Below are 19,914 nucleotides of genomic sequence, written 5' to 3' on the forward strand. Positions count from 1 at the left end.
CCGCGGATTACATATTACTAAACCCGAGGATGGAAAAGTGGCTTTTTTGAAACATGTCAAACATCTTATTTGTAACAAAGGTTAACATACGTCGTTACATTCGAATTCATGGTCAATATGTAACAAACTCTACTGCGACCCTCAGTGATCCTGCGCAAAAAATTCACGCATCGAATGGTTGATCGCGCCAATGAGGCCGCGATCATTTTGAATAGGACAAGTATATACGCGCTGGGGAAAATATTTCATGATGGACCTGTGAATTCTTTACTTATGGGTGAAACAGGTCTCATAAGCATAAATACGACTAGCTTCTACTGATTATAAAACATACCGTACGATTTGTTGTGAATTAACTGTTGTTGTACTTTTAGTAGTTCAACCGCCACCCTTGTTTAAGAGCAACATTTAAAAAACACGTTTTTTTTCATCCTTAAGTAATAAGTAAGTAGACTCGCCCAGTTTAATCAAACTAGACGCACAATCTAATTATATACATAGAGCGCGTACTTCACCCGATTTACATCCGGAACATTTTCACGCGTTTCGGGCTTTATCGTATGTTTAACATGGGATTTTTGAACCGTCCAAAGATGTTGGAAATGTTTGTCTCATTGTTTATTTTTTTAATAAAACTGTTACTGCTTTCATTGTCTACCCTTTTTTCCATCCTTGCCTGAAAAAACAGTAATGAGTTTGTACACTGTTCAGACAATTGTGCTCTGTTGAAATTTAACCAAACACAAGTTTACCTGCATAAACAGAAAGCATGATATGTCACCATGCGCGGATCCAGAAGAGGGGGGGGGGGGGGGGGGGGGGGGTCCGGACGCCCTCTGGAAAATCTTTAAAAAAGGAAAGAAGACAAGAAGGAAAGAAAATGTTTTTCGAAAAAGGCAACATTAGGACTGCATGTAAAGTATATGCGGCTGCTGCTACATACGACCCCGACATAATTCATATTATTTATCTAAAAGAAACTAAGAATTTTACCTTCAAGAAAGCTTGATTTTATCAGTTTCCCAAATTTAACAGGTTAGTCCAGAAAACTGTCCCAGAATGCAAAAAATAAAGTGCTAAATTTCAAAATTTACAGGGGGGGGGGGGGCAGGGGATCGGACCCCGCTCTGAGAAAATTGGCTGTGTCCGTGCATGGTCACTATATCTGTCCAGTACTGGACATTATGGTAAACGCTTCTGTCCTGCAAAAATGACAATTTCGCAACTTCTGTCCGGTTTCTACAAATTTCTGGCCGCGATAAACCATTTGACTTGTACACTACATGCCCGGGTCAAATGTGTATAGGCAGTGTATTCTTAATTGCCGTATTTACTCAACTGAAAGTGGTAACGGATTTACTTTGTTGTTGGATTTAACAATTTATGTTAGCGGAAATACCTACTTGACATTTTTATGCAGTAGAAAACAACATAGTTCTTTTTCAAAATTTTAGTGTTTTTTTTTTTTTTCTTTTTTCTTTTTTCTTTTTGTATTTTGGTACAGAAATAAACACACCCTTGGTGCAAAATGTAACGCACCCAGGAGCGCTTAAGAAGTAAAGATAAAGTTTCTTGTTTAACGTGGATAGTCGACGAAAGTCCCCACCTGGAATGGATGGAACAATTTATTTTCAGCCGAGCCCACGGCAGGCGTCATATTTACCTCCCAGCATCCAGTCTAGACCGATACTGCTGGAAACAATTAAACTAAATCACCCATCACCTAACACTAGTCGGGATATCAGCCGCAACTGGGAATCGGACCCGGATCGCTGGCGTTGTAGTCCAACCTGTTTTTTCACCACTGCGCCAATGACACTTTTGCTATGCTTTAACTTGTCTTATACAGACTTTAAAAAATCAACTGGAATTCCCAAGCACAAAGAAAAAAATCTTAACCTGGACAATGAGTTGGTCGCAATGGGGGTTGTTTTCACATATTGACCATGCATTCGAAGGTAACGACGAATGTTAACCTTTGTGACAAATAAGATGTTTGGCATGCTTCAACAACGTTACTTTTCCATCCTCGGGTTTAGTAATATGTAATCCGAGGAGCGCGTTGAGACAGAGAGTCGCCTCAATTTGGAAAGAATAATTTTAACGTCAGAGGTTATTTCTAATGTTACGGAGTTTGATAGGCCAGCTTGTAATGACAACAGTTTTTGCGATCAATTGCTCAGACAAAGTGTGACTCACCAATCTTTAACGATCACAATAAATTTCGAAGAGAATTAAAAAGGTAACGTTCTGTCTGGCGCACTTGTTAAAAGAAAAAAAAATAAATTACAGAAACAGTAACTAATTAAATAAATATATTGGAACGAACGTATGAAATATACAAAATATAGTAATTATTTTAACGAAACCAAGGTCTTTTCAAACAGGATAAGCAAATAAAAAAGAAACTGTTAAAACTACGTTGCACGCAAATTACTCCATATTCTACAAATGATATTATCAAAGTCTAGCATCAGAAGAACAGTTTTAAAGTCTTGAAAACAAAGTACATGTACGATATTTTCGGATTCGAAACGCTGAAGAAAAGAACTTGCGGTTAAACATTTAGTTCAAAATAATTTTGATTCATGACTTTCAAAGCAAATATCAGCACAATCACAATCATTACTATAATTTTATTTTAAACAACTGATTTTGACAACAACAGATGATCCCTAATGAGGTAACTGGAATGTCAGCTGTGCACGGGGTCCGTCAAACAATTTCTTACTGAAAATACATAATTGTGCATGAGTTGACAGAAAAGTATGGTGTTGCATTAGATTAACAACAACATCCAAAAGTTATTACCGAAAGTCAAATATCTACATGTCACACTAAGGGGTCATTTGTAATAAACAAAACCATATTGAACTTTCAATTTTTCCAATAATCGGTATTATCGATTTTTTGACACATTAAATAAAGAAGGATAAATTCGATTTATACGTTATATCGTTTAAACGGTTTAAAATAACGAATTTGCTTCGGCGGCAATCGTTGATTTAATCTTTCCTCTAAATGATGATATAACTTTAGAAATTGTAAGTTTATTATTTCACTTACCTTTTGAACCGTTTATATTACCACCCTTATTTTCCATTGATGTCAATAATAAAAGTCTAATTTTGGACAAAATTTAGGGTCATTTTGGTTGATATATTGCGCAAAATACGAAAAAAATAATCGTTTTTGCTTCGGCGATGTTGCAAAGAAAAATTAGTGCTCGACTCAACTGTGTAAAAATAAAATAAATATTTTTATTATTTCGCTTACCTTTTGTGCCTTTTATACAATCACTATTACTTTTAAACTTTAGACTCGCACCGGCTTCTTTAGACCGTCAAAATATGAACCATGGATATATAATTAGCATGTTCACATGTACATTAGAATCACCACAACTAGAGAGATCAAAAACTTAAAATGTGTGTAGTAGACATTTATTTAAATTATCTATTTTAGACAAACTATTCTTGCTTTCCGAATCCGGCGTATAATTATGTATCTGATGAATTTTAAGATGGTGTGTAAATTATCCACCTTTCAAACAACGATCTGTTGTTAGCATGTTTATTTCAGAAAAGAATAAATATTTGAATGTGTAAGCAAAGATTAATTTTGGAAATTGACAAATTAATAATTTTTCATTTTGAATTTATTGTTTTGTCAAAATTGTTGAAATATTTAGATATAACAGTCCCGGATTTGGGATTTTTATGTAAAACTGTCTTCAGAAAGTAAACACCATTTATAATTCTGGAAAAGTCGTCCGTCCGCCGTACGTCCGTCGTCCGTCCACAATTTCTTGTGAACACGATAGGGACCACATTTTGCAAGCAATTTTGATCAAGCTTGTGCAAAACTTGTATTGGCATGATTCGGTTCCTTTCAAAAACTGGCCAGATCCCATCATGGGTTCTAGAGTTATTGCCCCATAAAGGGCCAGAATTTGCTATTGTGCGTGCGTCAACAATTTCTTGTCTGCACGATAGTGGTTTCATTTATAATTTTGTTTCAATCAAACTTGCACACAACTTGTATCACCATAAGATCTCGGTTCCTTTCTTGAACTGGCAAGATTCCTTCATGGGTTCCAGAATTATGGCCCCTGAAAGGGCCAGAATTAGCTATTTTGACCTTATCTGCACAATAGCAGCTTCATTTATGATTTTATTTTCACCAAACTTGCACACAACTTGTATCCCCATAAGATCTCGGTTCCTTTCTTGAACTGGCTAGATTCCATTACGAGTTCTAGAGTGATGGCCCCTGAAAGGGCCAGAATTAGCTATGTTGACATTTTCTGCACAATAGCAGCTTCATTTATGATATGAATTTAATCAAACTTGCATACAACTTCTGTCACCATAAGATCTCGGTTCCTTTCTTGAACTGGCCAGATTCCATTACGAGTTCCAGAGTGATGGCCCCTGAAAGGGCCAGAATTAGCTATGTTGACATTTTCTGCACAATAGCAGCTTCATTTATGATATGAATTTAATCAAACTTGCATACAACTTCTGTCACCATAAGATCTCGGTTCTTTTCTTGAACCGGCTGGATCCCATAATGGGTTCCAGAGTTATGGCCCCTGAAAGGGCCAAAATTAGCTATTTTGACCTTTTCTGCAAAATAGCAGCTTCATTTATGATTTGATTTTAACCAAACTTGCACACAACTTGTATCACCACAAGATCTTGGTTCCTTACTTGAACTGGCCAGATTCCTTATGGGTTCCAGAGTTATGGCCCTTGATAGGACCAGAATTAGCTATTTTGACCTTGTCTGCACAATAGCAGCTTCATTTATGATTTGAATTAAATCAAACTTGCACAAAACTTGTGTCACCATAAGATCTCGACTCTTTTCTTAAACCGGCCAGATTCCATAATGGGTTCCAGAGTTATGGCCCCTGAAAGGGCCAAAATTAGCTATTTTGACATTGTCTGCACAATAGCAGCTTCATTTATGATTTGATTTTAACCAACCTTGCACACAACTTGTATCACCATAAGATCTCGATTCTTTTTTATACGCCCGAAGGGGCGTACAGCTATTATGTTATCGCCTCGGTGTCCGTCTGTCTGTCTGTCTGTTGGTTAGCAATTTCCCTTCCGCTCTGTAACTCTTGAACCCCTTGAAGGATTTCAAAGAAACCTGACAAATGTTCACCTCATCGAAGCGACTTGCAGAGCACATGTTTCGGATGGCTCACTTCAAGGTCAAGGTCACACTTAGGGGTCAAAGGTCACATGACTTTGTTTTGTGTGTATATTGCTCTGCATTTGCGTTGCATTGCAGTGCTCTTGTTTTTATTTGGCAGATCCTTCTTTTGTTCACTTACAATAATTTTTTTTTAATTTGTTCCCTTTTATGTTACTATAAATAGCTTATTTAGTAACTTTTTTATTATTGGCCATAGGGAAAAATCGATATCACTTTTCTGTGGTACCACATGGATGGTACCTCCAATTTTTAGGTGTTTTTGACATATCTGTATCTTGTAAGAATTTTGTTTTTTCTTTTTGGTTAAATTTCTTCCCTTTGTTGTTCCTGTCCTTTGGACTTATGGCTATATAGAAAACTGATTTCAAAACAATTTTACACAGGACTAGTGTTCCTTGGGTGACCCTCTACTATATTCCTTCAAATAATTTTGATTCAGCGAAAAACATGGCCCAAGGGGTTTTGCTTATTTTCCCTATATGCCTATATAGAACTTTGAAAATCTTTTTGTCAGAAACCGCAGGTCCGTTTTCAAAATAATTTTACACAAATGTTTCTTGGGTGACCCACTACCAAATTCCTTGAAATAATTTTGATTCATTGAAAAAGTGGCCGCCTGGGGGAGGGGCTCATTTTCCCATATGGCTATACAGAAAACTTCTTGTATGAAACTACTGGCCGAATTTGAAAATAATTGTAATTGAAGTAACTTTAAGAAAATTTCAACTATATTTTCTCATAATTCTTTTGATTGATCTTGGTTATGATTTTTTGACCTTCTTGTCCTTAAGTGCGATGATAACAGGTGAGCGATATAGGGCCATTACGGCCCTCTTGTTTATTCAAGGTTTTTGAATTCAAATTCAAGTGGTATAGATGCGTTTTACAGAGAACTGGTCCGGGAAGTTCGGACTTTTTGTTCCACCAGTATCACTGGTTTCTAGTGTTCTTAAGAAAATGGCCGCAGACAAAGCTCAACGTTTCTGGCCAATATTATGTCCAAATGGAGTATTTACACATTATGTACATGACTGGATTTATTTACCTATAAGAAAGGAGTTTTTTACATGTTGCAAGAATGGTAGAGGTACATTGTATTTTCGGAAATCAGGATTTACATTTCAAAATGCTTGCAATTTGATTAGCATTTTGACAAAGGGGATTATAAAGTTTTTCTTTTTGAGAGATTAATTGTTTGTTTATTTCCCTTATATTTTAATCATCCCGTTAAGGTTTTACATATCATATGATATATATTCTGACTTCGTAACCATGATAATATTTTTATATTACTTATTTCTGGCTTTACCGCCATGATTATTGCCCGACTTTGCAGCCTTTATAAAAGTTTTACTATTTCTGGCTTTGCAGCCATGATATTAGCTTTAGATTACTGTTTCTGGCTTTGCAGCCATGATAATAGCTTTAGAAAAATGTTTCTGGCTTCGCACCCATGCTAATAGCTTCAGCAAAATGTTTCTGGCTTCGCAGCCATGATAATAGCTTTAGAAATTTTTTTCTGCCTCCGCAGCCATGATAATAGCTCTAGGATTTGTACCTAGTTTTGTCAGCCATGAATATAGCTTTAGAAAATTGTTTCTGGCTTCGAAGCCATGACATTAGCTTTGGAAATTGTACCTAGCTTCGCAGTCATGAATATACCTTTAGAAAATTGTTTTGGTTCCGCAGCCATGATATAATAGCTCAATGAATTGTACATAGCTTCGTCAGTCAAAATAATAGCTTTAGAAAGTTGTTCTGGCTTAGCAGCCATAAAAATAGCTTTTAAAGATTGTTCTGTCTTAGCAGTCATTATAATAGCATTATATTACTATTTCTGGATCAACCAATTATAATATCTTTTAAAGAACTGTTTCCGACTTCGTAGCAATGATTACAGTTTTTATAAATATTTCTTGTTTCAAAGCAATGATAGCTCTTATTTTTCATTTTCTGCCGGCTCTGTAGCCCTGATAACAGATATAAAAGTAGTGTTATTTTGCAGCCATGATATGTCTGTCTTCAGTTTTTATATTCATGATAGTAGCTATTTAAAATTCATGATAATAGAAAATTATGTGCAAAATCAATATTTTAGATTATTCTATCAGTAAGTCATAATTATTTGACTAAGTACACACGTTTGTATTTTATTAAATTTTGTTTTTTCCATCCAACTATATTGATTATAAAATTGTATCAGTATTTTAGTTGGTCGTTTAAAGTAATTTTTCTTTAACAAGTTTATTTTTGCAGTGCCATAAAGACGAAATAGATGAGCTTCCGGATGTTCTGGTTGGCAAGGTGACCCTACTTCCACAGATCCTTCGACAGTCCAGGGCTGAAAGTACACGTAAAAACTATCATAGTGCCTTTTGTAGGTGGAAAAACTGGGCTTCTTTGAATGGCTTGGGTAGTGGGGACATTTTGCCCGCAAGGGCATTGCCGGTCGCGATTTATCTATCATCATTGATACAAAGTGCTTCTTCTTCAAAACCCGTCGAGAAATCCTTTTATAGTATTAAATGGTTTCACGAAATTAATGGATTCTCTTCGCCCACTGAATCTTCTTTAGTATATAACGTTTTACAGTCTGCAAAACGTATTTTAGCAAAACCAGTAATAAAGAAAGAATCTGTTACTGTTGATACTATACATTCTGTTTACAACAACTTATATTCAGATCGTAATGTAATGTCTCAGAGAACTATTTGTGCATTTTTATTAGCTCGACTATACGAAGTATAAGGAGAGCTATCCTACTCGACCCGGCGTCGGCGTCTTTCCGCGTCCCCACCTTGGTTAAAGTTTTTTTACACATTCTCTTTTTTCATCATATCTCTGCAATTACTTGAGGATTTGATTCAAACTTAAAATAGTTATTCCTCATCATCACCCACATCATCTGACATAAGGGCTATAACTCCTGCACCAATATTTCATGATTTATCCCCCATTTCACTTAGATTTTCAGGTTAAAGTTTTGATGCACTTTCACTCTATCTCTGTTATAACTGAATGGATTTGATTCAAACTTAAAATGGTTGTTCAACATCATTACCCACATCATATGACACAAGGTGCATAACTCTGGCACAAATTTTTCATGAATTATTCCCCTTTTTTACTTAGAATTTCAGGTTAAAGTTTTGATGCACTTTCACTCTATCTCTGTTATTACTGAATGAATTTGATTTAAACTTAAAATAATTGTTCAACATCATCACTCACATCATATGACACAAGGTGCATAACTCTGACACCAATGTTTCATGACTTATGCCCCCTTTTACTTAGAATTTAAGGTTAATTTTGATGCATTTTCATTATATCTCAGTTATTATGAAATGCATTTGATTCAAACTTGAAATACTTGATCCACATCATCCCCCACATCATATGACACAAGGTGCATAACTCATGCACCAATATTTTTTGAATGATGCCCCCTTTTGTTTAGAATTATAGTTATAGTGTTTTGATACACTTTATATTTACCTCTCTTATTACTTAATATTTTTGACGCAGACTCGAGCTATTGTGCAATATCTTCATCCACCATTGGAGTCATTAAACTCTCCAGTGACAGCTCCAGTTTCTTCAGATGTGCAGTTTCAAAATCCAATATCGAAATAGTCGAGCGCGCTGTCTCCTGTGACAGCTCTTGTTATCATTCGCTGGGTTTTTGAGAAGTTCAGAATTGTTAAAAATAAAAAGAAGTTATTTAGTTTTTCATAATACACATGTGGAAATGTTTATTGAATCTAGTAAGACTGATCAGTACAGAGACGGTGCTTGGGTTATTATTTCTAGAACTGGGACTGTATTGTATCCAGTTGTTAATACTGAGAAATATTTAAGCTGGACTAGTATTTCCAATAATTCTGCTACCTATATATTATGCAGTTTAAGTGCTACTAATTCGGGATATAAATGCAGAGAAGTGAATAAACTAATTTCTTGACCTTTTCATTAAAGCTCTTTCGCCGCATGTAGCAGATATTAGTAAATACTGGCGGTGCTACTGGTCTGGCGGTGCTACTGCCGCCGCCAATAAAGGTGTTAAAGACAGGATGTTTAAGAGACACGGTCGTTGGACTAGTGAAAAGGCCAAAGATGGCTATGTCAAGGACAGTGTGGAAGAACGTTTATTTGTTTCCCAGTGTTTGGGCCTATAGATTTATATAATGTTATATAAACATGTTTTTTTCTGTGAAAGGCTAATTGTGTCTATTCAGAACAGTGTGGAATAATGTTTATATAGTTCCCAGATTTCCGGTTTACTGATTATATAACTTACATATTACTTGTTTATTTGGAACACGTAAACGGAACACGTACAGTTAGATTGTTATTCATTCCCGTTTTTTAGATTCAGTCGACAACAAAGTCGCTTAACACATTAAACAATTATAATTGATTTAATTATTCTTAGTTGTAATTACAATATTTTACATTAAATATTGTGGTCACGTTGTGTCCGTGTGGGTATGATTTGAGGAGAATTATAGTTCCTTTCCATTTGTAAACGAGATTATATCATTAATTGCACACATTTTGCTGCATTTGACATTAAAATCAGCTTCCCGGTCATTCTGTTCACCAGACGGAACAACTGCGACGTCATCTAAGGAACGTTCTCTCTGACTATACGCGGACGTCAACAAAACAGCGGCCCGTTATCATTAAGCAGCGTTGACGTAACTTTCGTGCCTTTCCTTCTGCTGTTCATACGAAATGATCGTCATAATTTTCAATGGAAAGGAATAGGGTAAATGTAGATATGTACTCATACTGAAATGTCATGCAGAATGTAAGAAAATGGTTGACGGTTACTGATTTTATACGGAAAATTGCTGGGTGCAAGGTTATTCATTCCGGTCATTTTCGAATAAAATTTGGTAGGGTGATTTATTGTGTCTATATTTTTCCATTTCTATTGATAATTTGGTTCTTATATACTTAAACTGTGCTTTCAAATTGTTCATATTTCAGTAATCGGTAGTGATATACATGTATGTAACTAAATTAATGTTTCCATGGAAACGAAACCTGCGACCTATTTATCTAAATGTAAAATTTAAAGGCGCTTACACTTGTCTCTGAAAGGAACACAGTTTCAGCTTTTTATGTGTATTTCAACACTATCCATGAGACACAATGACTTTTCCATTAAGAAGTGAGATTAAGAGAAGCTTTGATATTTGTTTAAATAAATGCAGATTAACGAACATAAATAAAATGTCTTGAAGCTACTTTAAAACAGAATGATAAATTTATCTTATATTTTTCTAAGAAATTACGATCAGAAGCAAGATATAACGTATTTTAAACATCTCTGTTGCCATGGTTACTTTAAAAGTTAGGAAAAATAGAATACCATGTAAAGTGTTAGCTATCCTGCTAATAAAATTCCCCTTATACTAGTATTCCATTCTGGGCATTGAAGCCGTCCGGTCGAAAAACTAGTTATCATACTATCAATTCGTAACAGAAAATGCCAAAATACTTCAGAAAATGGGAAAAACACCAAAATTGGCACAGCTTTTCATTAAAGCATAAATTTTTTTTTTCATGGGACCCATTTGATATCTGTCAAGATACGGCGGCCGCCAAAACTCAATATTTACCTTACAAGATTCTAATGAAAGGTTATTATATTACATTTATAACCAAAATGCACCAAATAGTAATGTATATGATACAAGAGCTGTCTGATGACAGCGCGCTCGACTATCCGAAGAATTGATTGAAGAATGGGGTCAAAATATTTCCACGGATATTCAGACAAAAGAAATAAATAGATTAGACAAACAATGTTCCTGTATTTCTTTGATTTCGATAAGTCTTGCACTAAATGGCAATATATGAGCCAATTTCAAAGTCCAAAAAAGGCCATAATTCAGTCAAAATAGTTATGTACTCTTGCCTACAGATGGAAATCATAATGATAAACAAGTGTTCAAAGTTTAAAAGCCATATGTCAAATAGTTTTGACAAAACATGGACTTGTATGAAAACAGAACTAATTTCAAAGTCCAAAAAGGGCCATAATTCAGCCAAAATAGACGACAGAGTTATTTTCTCTTTCCTACAGATAGAGACTATTATACTAAACAAGTGATAAAAGTTTCAAAGCCATATGTCAAACACTTTACAAAAAATATAAACTGGTACGAAAAACTTAACCAAGATTTCAGAGTCAAAAGGGGCCATAATTCAGCCAAAATCCTTGATGGAGTTATGTACTCTTGCCTATAACTGGACATGGTGATGGTAAACAGGTGTTGAAAGTTTCAAAGCTTTATCTCAAAAGACTTTGTCAAAATATAAACTGGTACGAAATATTAACCAAGATTTCTAAGTCGAAAGGGGCCATAATTCAGCCAAAATCCCTGATGGAGTTATGTACTCTTGCCTATAACTGGCCATGATGATGGTAAACAAGTGTTGAAAGTTTCAAAGATTTATCTCAAAAGACTTTGTCAAAATATGAACTGGTACGAAAAACTTAACCATGATTTCTAAGTCAAAAGGGGCCATAATTCAGCCAAAATCCTTGATGGAGTTATGTGCTCTTGCCTATAACTGGCCATGATGATGGTAAACAAGTGTTGAAAGTTTCAAAGCTTTATCTCAAAAGACTTTGTCAAAATGTGGACTGGTACGAAAAACTTAACCAAGGTGTGACGCCGACGCCGACGCCGACGCCATGGTGAGTAGGATAGCTCTACTTATTCTTCGAATAGTCGAGCTAAAAATTAATCCTAAATTTGCATCAAATGCAAAAATAACAATTCAAATGATGTTAATTTCTTTCTGTTTCCATGGTAACGGCTAAAATCTAGCCTTTAAAACTCAGTTTAATATTATCATTGTGTTTTTTTTTCATATTTTGAATGATGTTTTGTTTTACTATATGTAATGTACATTATTTTACTTGCATTCCTTCCACAGCAGCATATTGAAACGTTGTTATTCCCCCACCAGTGTTTAGCCAGAGGGGGCTTATGGGTTGCCCCCATATGCATGTCAATTCATCAGCCATGCAAAGTGGGATACTGCAATAACTTTAAAACTACAGCAGATATTTTCATGATATGTGGTACATGGATAGATGGCAATGTGGAGCATGCCAATGTCATTTAAATTTGTTCCTATGGCAACAAATGTTGTTGCTCAGCACAGTGAGCTGAAATCTGAAATAAGGTACATGTTAGATACTCGTGTCAGTACACACAAGCTCGAGATTGTCGACAACTTAGTTAACTGGCATAAGGCAGTGCAGTGCATTTCACACTTTTGACAAATTACATCTTCCTCAACAGCCTTTATCTAGGTTGCAAATGCATTTGAGGAGCTATTGGTATGAGACTCAGGTACTTGAGGCATAAACTACCAGAAAGGTTTCCAATTTATCAAAGGTCAGCCTTATTTATCTTGACTTGGAATTTTAGGAAAGTGATAGAACACCTGACCCCCATATGTGCCCGACCTAATGGGCAACCTTTTTTAGTATGTTCAAGAGGTGTAGCAGACGATGCAGGAATGCACACTATAGCCCAAATCTTTGTGTGAACAGATGGTGGATCAGCTACTTGACATGTTTTGTTGTAAAGAAGAGTATCGAGAGCCTCCATCTATACCACAGAAATATTATAATTATGAAAGTTTGTTTGTAGGAAGGTTTAGAAAATGCATTTAAAAGCTTGACTCACCGGTAAGCGCGAGCTGTACTGGTTAGTTTTGTTTGACAAGACAGTGTTATTGTGTTATTCTTACATTGGACTGCTTAACTGGTAGTGGCATAGCCTTAAAATGGTAAACAGATAATATTGTCCGTCTTAAAACTAGTAAATTGGTATTTAATTGAAATTGTGTTTCGAATACATGTGCTTATTAGATGAATCCTCAAGTACTCACATTTAATATGTCCTTATCTAATATATTTTAATTTTAAGTAAAAATGTCAAGAAATAGATATAAGAGCATATTTTTGTAGAAATGATAGATTCTGCTCCTAATTTATACCCCCCACCCCCATCAAACTCAACAACGTTCCCACGACCTCCTAAAAACTGGCAGCACGCAGTAAGAACTTGTACAATGTAGAAGGAATACAGTAGACACCGATAAGAACATGATAATTATGGTTTCCACAAGTGCGGAGGACGCGGTCGAACTTTGGACATGTTCAAAACAAAAGTAGTGAGGACGTGGTCGATCAGGAAGCAGGGAGAACTTAATAAGGACGTAGTAATGATGTAACTAAAACCTAGTAGTATACACGCTTGTTGCGGACGGGAAAGACTGCACGGCGTGCTCATTGTACTGTCACTAGGTTGTCATTGCGTTCTTGCTACGTCAATGGAGTTCTCACTACGACTTATCTACGCTTGTGTGCTATGACCATGTTACGTCCATGCCACGTTGTAGAATACCCCATTAGGAAATCAATACGTTCTTTCGGTGCTTAACATGTCTGTGTCACGATTGCAGCAGGTTCTCACCGTGTCTGTTTCAGATTCTGAGAATTGAGTATGAATACTGGATCCAATTCCCCATCACTTCATTTTCAACCAGCAATGGGTATGATTGTACATCATCAGGAATTACCACATAATCACGGACTCAGCAGCACTGCCATGGCAGCTTGTAGTGGATTCTGGACCTTCGTATACCCTTCATGCTGCCTTTGCTTTTTCCACCACGGCCTCTCTATATGACTGCCCTGATTTCTTCGGGTGTGTGTGGTGGCGGGGGGGGGGGGGGGGGGGGGGGGGAAGTGGGGGGGGGGGGGGCTTGTCGTATATTGTATTTGATTGTTGTTGAGTGTAGATGCGGACACAATATAACTTGCAGAAGGAATGAAAAAGAGGCGCGTGGCGTAGTATTTAGAAGTAGCTGACAAACTGAGAAGGTGATAAGCGCATGGTTAAAGCATGGTTAGCAAGATGTGCAATCTGACTGGTCGTACTAAGAATGTAGTAAGAACGCATTGGACGTGAAGATGCACGTGGTAAGAAAATTAGTGTGAATGTGTTAGACGCCGTGAGAACCTGGCAAGGATGTTATAAGGGCGCAGTATGAACTTTAGAACTGCACATTTTTTGAGTTTGACCCCCATCCCAACCGCGTCAAAATTTTCAGGACGCAGTGTGATCTTCATGGTCTTTATCTGAGAGTGATCAGGGCATTAGTGACTGTACATTATATGCTTATGACATTAAACTATAAAACTACTGATATGACACAATGTGCTACACTTTGACAAAAACAGAACATTACACGAACATGCAAATGTAAATTTGATTACGCTGATCAAACGGCAATGACTTTTCCCCCAAAGAAATCATGATGGTCTGACAGGCCAGGGATGTTCACATGTCTGTCGCACTAACATAGTTAATGAATTATATTGTTTTACTAAGTGACATTAGTTCTCTTAGAGTAAATAAATTGAAATGAATACAGCAACACTAACAAATTCTGGTCGCGAAAACTAATTAATGACTAGTGAAACACATGTCATTTATTCACTAATACACACTACAGACAAACTTCGTTCGCTCAAACTCAACTCTGATAATTCGAACACCATCCTTCACTTGAACCCATCGTCAGGTCCTAACCAAATTCCTTTATAATATATTCTTTGATCACTCAAACTACTGATAACTCGAATACATTTTGTCGGTCCTGACGGGTTCCAGCTAACGAAGTTCGAATGTATTTATAATAATTTACAACTGTTGTAAAGTTCTGCACAGGACTGTTGCCATTTTAAACATTCTTGATATTCCAGTTACCATTATATACTTAATTTTGACTCAGATAAATGCATTCTGACTTTTCTTCTGCTTAATAGCAAATTTTATCCAAGGGAGACACTACTTTTTTCATTTTTGTTAGGAGAACGGTATTTTTGTTAATATTATATGTTTGAATTTATTCAAACAGGTAATTTTAGCTAATTTTACTGATGACTGTAAGTATCTATAGAAGTTTTATAGATAATATTGGGTATTTCTGAAAATATATACATGCATGGCGGCCATCTTGGATTTTTCGGCCATATTGGTTTTTTTTTGAGTGGGTCTCATGCTCATTTTTAGTGTTTTGCCCTAATGTAGGTATGTACCAAGTTTTGTGCTTTTCCCATATTCTGAAGTATTTTTACACCATTTTACTGGACTATACATAGTTGTTTAAACAATGAGAGAAAATGTGTTACAATAAATACGCTACTGTAAGAAAATAGTGATAAGAAAAAAGTCATTCGTTTGATTTTACCTTTATTACTTTCTTTTTTTAATATAGTATGCAAGAAAAAGATTCTATCACTGGCTGTAGGTGCAGATGGAAATATCCGGCTCTCGGGTAACAGTTTACGCGGTAACTCGACAGAGTCTCGTTTCCGCTTAAACAGTAACCATTGAGCCGGATATTCCCTACCAGTGAAAGAATCTTATATTATTAACCTGTGTGTTACGCAACACAGTACGTTTATTACTTACAGTCAAGACAATGACAGCAATGTTAAAGTAAGTTTAACACCTAGTGTACGGTCAGTGATATATAGTACTGGGGTCAGTTTTCAACGTTGAAATATGACACTACTCCTGTTGGTGCGGAGGAGGGTCGTTGATCAACGGACGGTATCAGTTTTCAACGTTAAAAATTGACAGTCACCTGTTGAAAAATGGTCAAAGGGGTCATATTTGAACGGGATCAAAATCTTCTGTTACACCGGCAGTTATGCAAAATACTGAAAGATAGACTAGCTACTAGATTGATAGTAAAGAATTTGTAAAAAGAAAATCAATTTTTGTAATTATTCTGTTATTTTATGTAATAGTGACAAGTGCCTGTCTATTTTAGAGATTTTCTCAGAGAACTGATTGTAATATTATGATATTGTAGATAGGATATAGACTGGCTATATTCACAATTTTAAAAAATAAAATATAAAAAAAGAATATTATAGTCTAGGAGCTAATCTTATCAGATATACAGCTGACAGTCTTATACAAAGGTTATAGTCCAATATCATAATCAATGTTTGAGATGAAATTATCGAACAGATCAAAATCTACTCACTAGTATTCCTATTAAAAGAAAAAACAACAACACATTTTAGTACTTGTGTTTTGTAAACTGTAGTTGTTAATAAATGAGACAACTGTTAATCGAGACGATTCTTTGCCTTCTGTGAGAGGAATATTCCTGCATGCCTTTGTTTAATTTTCAGTCAGACACATATAAATAAGTATCGTCAAAAAAACTAATTCGGAGATGAAGACAGTAAATTTTACAAGATCAAAATATATCAATACGGCCTTTATAAACCACTCATTAAGTACAGTTTTCAAATATTACAATAAGCCTGCGAATATCTTCTCGAAGGCATGCTTCGATTTCCTTCGTTCTGCTTCATTGTATTCCATCTCTTCTTCTGAGCCGGAACCTATTACACTCTTACGCTTCGCTTTGCGGCATTTACTCCTGCGCTGATCTCTTGTCCTGTCCCAAGACATGTTTGCCACACCATCCTTAATTTCTCCGTTTCTTAAACCTGCAGCATTAATGAACCCAGCTTCCTGGTGTTTTCCACTGTTTTTGCATTCTTGCAACACTTGTTGATCTTTTTCGTTGATTTGATCAAAGACGTACGTTTCTTTTACTGTTCTGAAACTATTATGACTTTCTGCAAAAACATCATCTTTCTCCTCGTCAATACTTGTTTGTGTGACATTCGGAGTATGCCGACTTCGATCAAAGTTGTCAGGATGGTCTGTGTTAGAAAGTCTATATTCACTTGGAGTATCATGCTCCAAATGTGTTTTCTGATGTACATTGTTCATCATGTTCACATAATATAATCTCAGTTTCATATTGAAAAAATCATTATCACTACTCTTTTTAGCATCTGTATGTTTTTTATCTTCTCTGGAAGTGTCCTTCACATTGTAATGATGAGAATAGTATCGCCTACAATAACTAAGGCTGCTCGGCTCACTCAAGCATCGTTGTCGGCCTGTTTCCGTTGTGTTTCGACTTCTTGATGTATTTATATCAGAGTCGTCAAGAACATAGTCTGGTTTCTTTTTCCGAATTTTCTTCACTTCACGCTTAAGTCTTTGAGCTTGATGTGCATGTATTTTCTCCACATCCTGACGATATTTGTTGATGATTTTTTCTTGTATAGATAATCTAGTATCCAGCTGCGTGTTTGCCACGCGAATCTTTTCAAACACAATGGCGTCCAGTCTATCACAGAGGCTGGACTGGATGTTGTTGTTCACTGGTGCACTCATTGGTAAATTTATATCCATTTTCAAGCATTCAGAAAATGCACAATGACACTTTTAAAACAATGATGTGCACATTTCAATACATCCACAATAAATAGTTACATGTCATCGCATAGGAACAGTTTCATATTTCTTTTCAGATTTAGCCGTAGTCATAAAACACTGATACGGTCAAATATGTATGGGACCTCTTCTGATGGCGTCAGATAGGATTCAGTAGTAAGTAATACCTTTAATCCCGATACTTTGATTTGCTTAATTACTTATACAATAACCTCACTTGTTTGCCTTGTGACGATAACGAGTATTTCCTGAACAGTTTCAATCTTTAGTTCCTTTAAAACAGTTTTATTTCTATGTTGTTTATCTTTAACGACGCACATGTGCACGCAGACACAGCTATATGTTTACTTTAACAGGTATATCTTATAACGAATTACATTTGTTAAACGTCTTATTTCCCGCACAGGTACAACTTTCTAAAAGTCATCATATTAAACAAGCGTTTATATATATTTTGTGTTCTAACATAAAGTGTCTGTCTCTTGTAATCGATTCGCACTTTCCACCATTTTTGTATAAGATAAATGAATTATAAAAATCCCCATTACTCATAAAATCGATGGTCATATCAATTTAATGTTTGTTTAGATAAAACGAATATTCTAAAATCCAAATATCTGTAAGTCACTATACAATGACGACTTTGTTTGATAAATGTTAATCTTTATATCAAAATTTCAAATAATAAAGAAATTAGTGAAATTTTTGAAGGCGCCCGACGAAATTGCTACAATTACGTATGCACTATATGAAACCTTCTGGTTCGTATTGGCGGTGATTTTATTTGATTGGTCTGTTATCTATATATTAATACCAGATGACTTGAACAGGACTGGATATTTTAATCATCAATAAACCTTTCAAAAATGTATTAATCTCTCGTTTTCTTTTCAATATGTGTCCTTCCAGCTTATTTTATTCATTGTTCAAATATTAAAATTGAGAATCGTTGTAATGTAGTCATCAAAAGAAATTTAAAACTAATCGAGAATTAATAATGCAAAACGTCAATATATACCTTAAAAGGTTAAATGACAATAGAAGAAGAAAGCAGGATTTCAATAAACTGGAGGAAAGTATAAATCTTATATGACAATATTAAGTCTCAACCAATTATCTCAATCATTGGATATCAAAATATTTCTATATTTCCGAACCATGGACTTTTAAACGGAATTTAAAGATGACCTATATAACACATGTAACATTTAAACAAGTTTGAAAATATTCATGATTTTGAAACTTTCTAAGTTTATGAGGAGATAAAAAGTATTTCAAATTATATTAACAACAATTAATGCATTCTGTAATCGTTTAATCGATGTACACGACCATTGTATATTTGAATAAAAGATATTACATGGCTCATTCTATAAATCGCCGGTCCATAGTATGCGCTGTTGCTCGCTTTATAACTAAAATAAGTTTGCTGGGAAAGATCCAATTAAAGATTAAGGAAAACAAAACCGTATGCTATAAAAAAAGTTATTGCCGGTTTACCGGTCAATAGTCAAAACTAGATCTACGTCGGCTCGTGTGCGTGCGTACGTGTGTGCGCGTGTGTTTTTCAACAAGTGTTCAGTCATATCAACGACGGTGTGTACTTGTAGCAGTGAGCACAATGTCCAACTTTGTAGGTGATGTCTCACCGTAGACACGTGAAATCGGACAATCCACCCAGTCACATTATACTGACCAGTCATAATGCTGAACGCCAATAGAGGAGGCTACTAATACCATTTTTCACGTCTTTTGTACGAAGTGGCCAGGGAACCAACATTGATTTAATTATGTTATGTTGTTTTAACTTTCAATACAAATATAAAATTCATAAAGCATATTGTGGAAATGGCAAGCTTATCAGCTCACCTAAACATGATGGTTCAGCGCCCGGCGTCCTGCGCCAACATTGTTACTTAAAGGGCAAGGAATGCCTGACAATAAGTTTAGTTTGTATGAAAGCCATCCTTTCATACTTTCAAAATCGGACCACTATTGAAACAGATATACGGCAGTTTGAAATATAAGAAAATGGATGATCAGCAGCCATGGTGTGCGTTTATGGCGTCATTAACCTTCAGCCTGCTGGCGGCAAGTGATTCTGCCTTTTCAACCAGTGTAGATCGTCCGTGCAGCCTGATCAAGATCTGCATTGTTCGCCATTCAGTCAGTAACTTTTTGATAAGCACCCCTTTTACCAGTTAATGGTACTGTCCAAATTGAAAGATGGACAAGTTCATTATAGAAATTTAGCAGGGTAAGGGTTAAACACTGCTGGATTCTTTATTTAGCAAATAACCGTTTAAAT

The 19,914-nt window shown here is 35.7% G+C and overlaps 1 protein-coding gene across 1 annotated transcript; it reads right to left on the reverse strand.

Annotated features, from left to right (window-relative positions):
* Positions 1-15,507: 15,507 nt before the first annotated feature.
* Positions 15,508-18,273, reverse strand: LOC128548461 (uncharacterized). Its single transcript, XM_053523319.1, has one exon. The coding sequence runs from the start codon at positions 17,562-17,564 to the stop codon at positions 16,605-16,607; it is 960 nt and encodes a 319-aa protein (XP_053379294.1). The 5' UTR covers positions 17,565-18,273; the 3' UTR covers positions 15,508-16,604.
* Positions 18,274-19,914: the final 1,641 nt, after the last annotated feature.

Source organism: Mercenaria mercenaria, chromosome 14 (genome assembly GCF_021730395.1).
Source record: "Mercenaria mercenaria strain notata chromosome 14, MADL_Memer_1, whole genome shotgun sequence".
In the NCBI taxonomy this organism is placed as follows: Eukaryota; Metazoa; Mollusca; class Bivalvia; order Venerida; family Veneridae; genus Mercenaria; species Mercenaria mercenaria.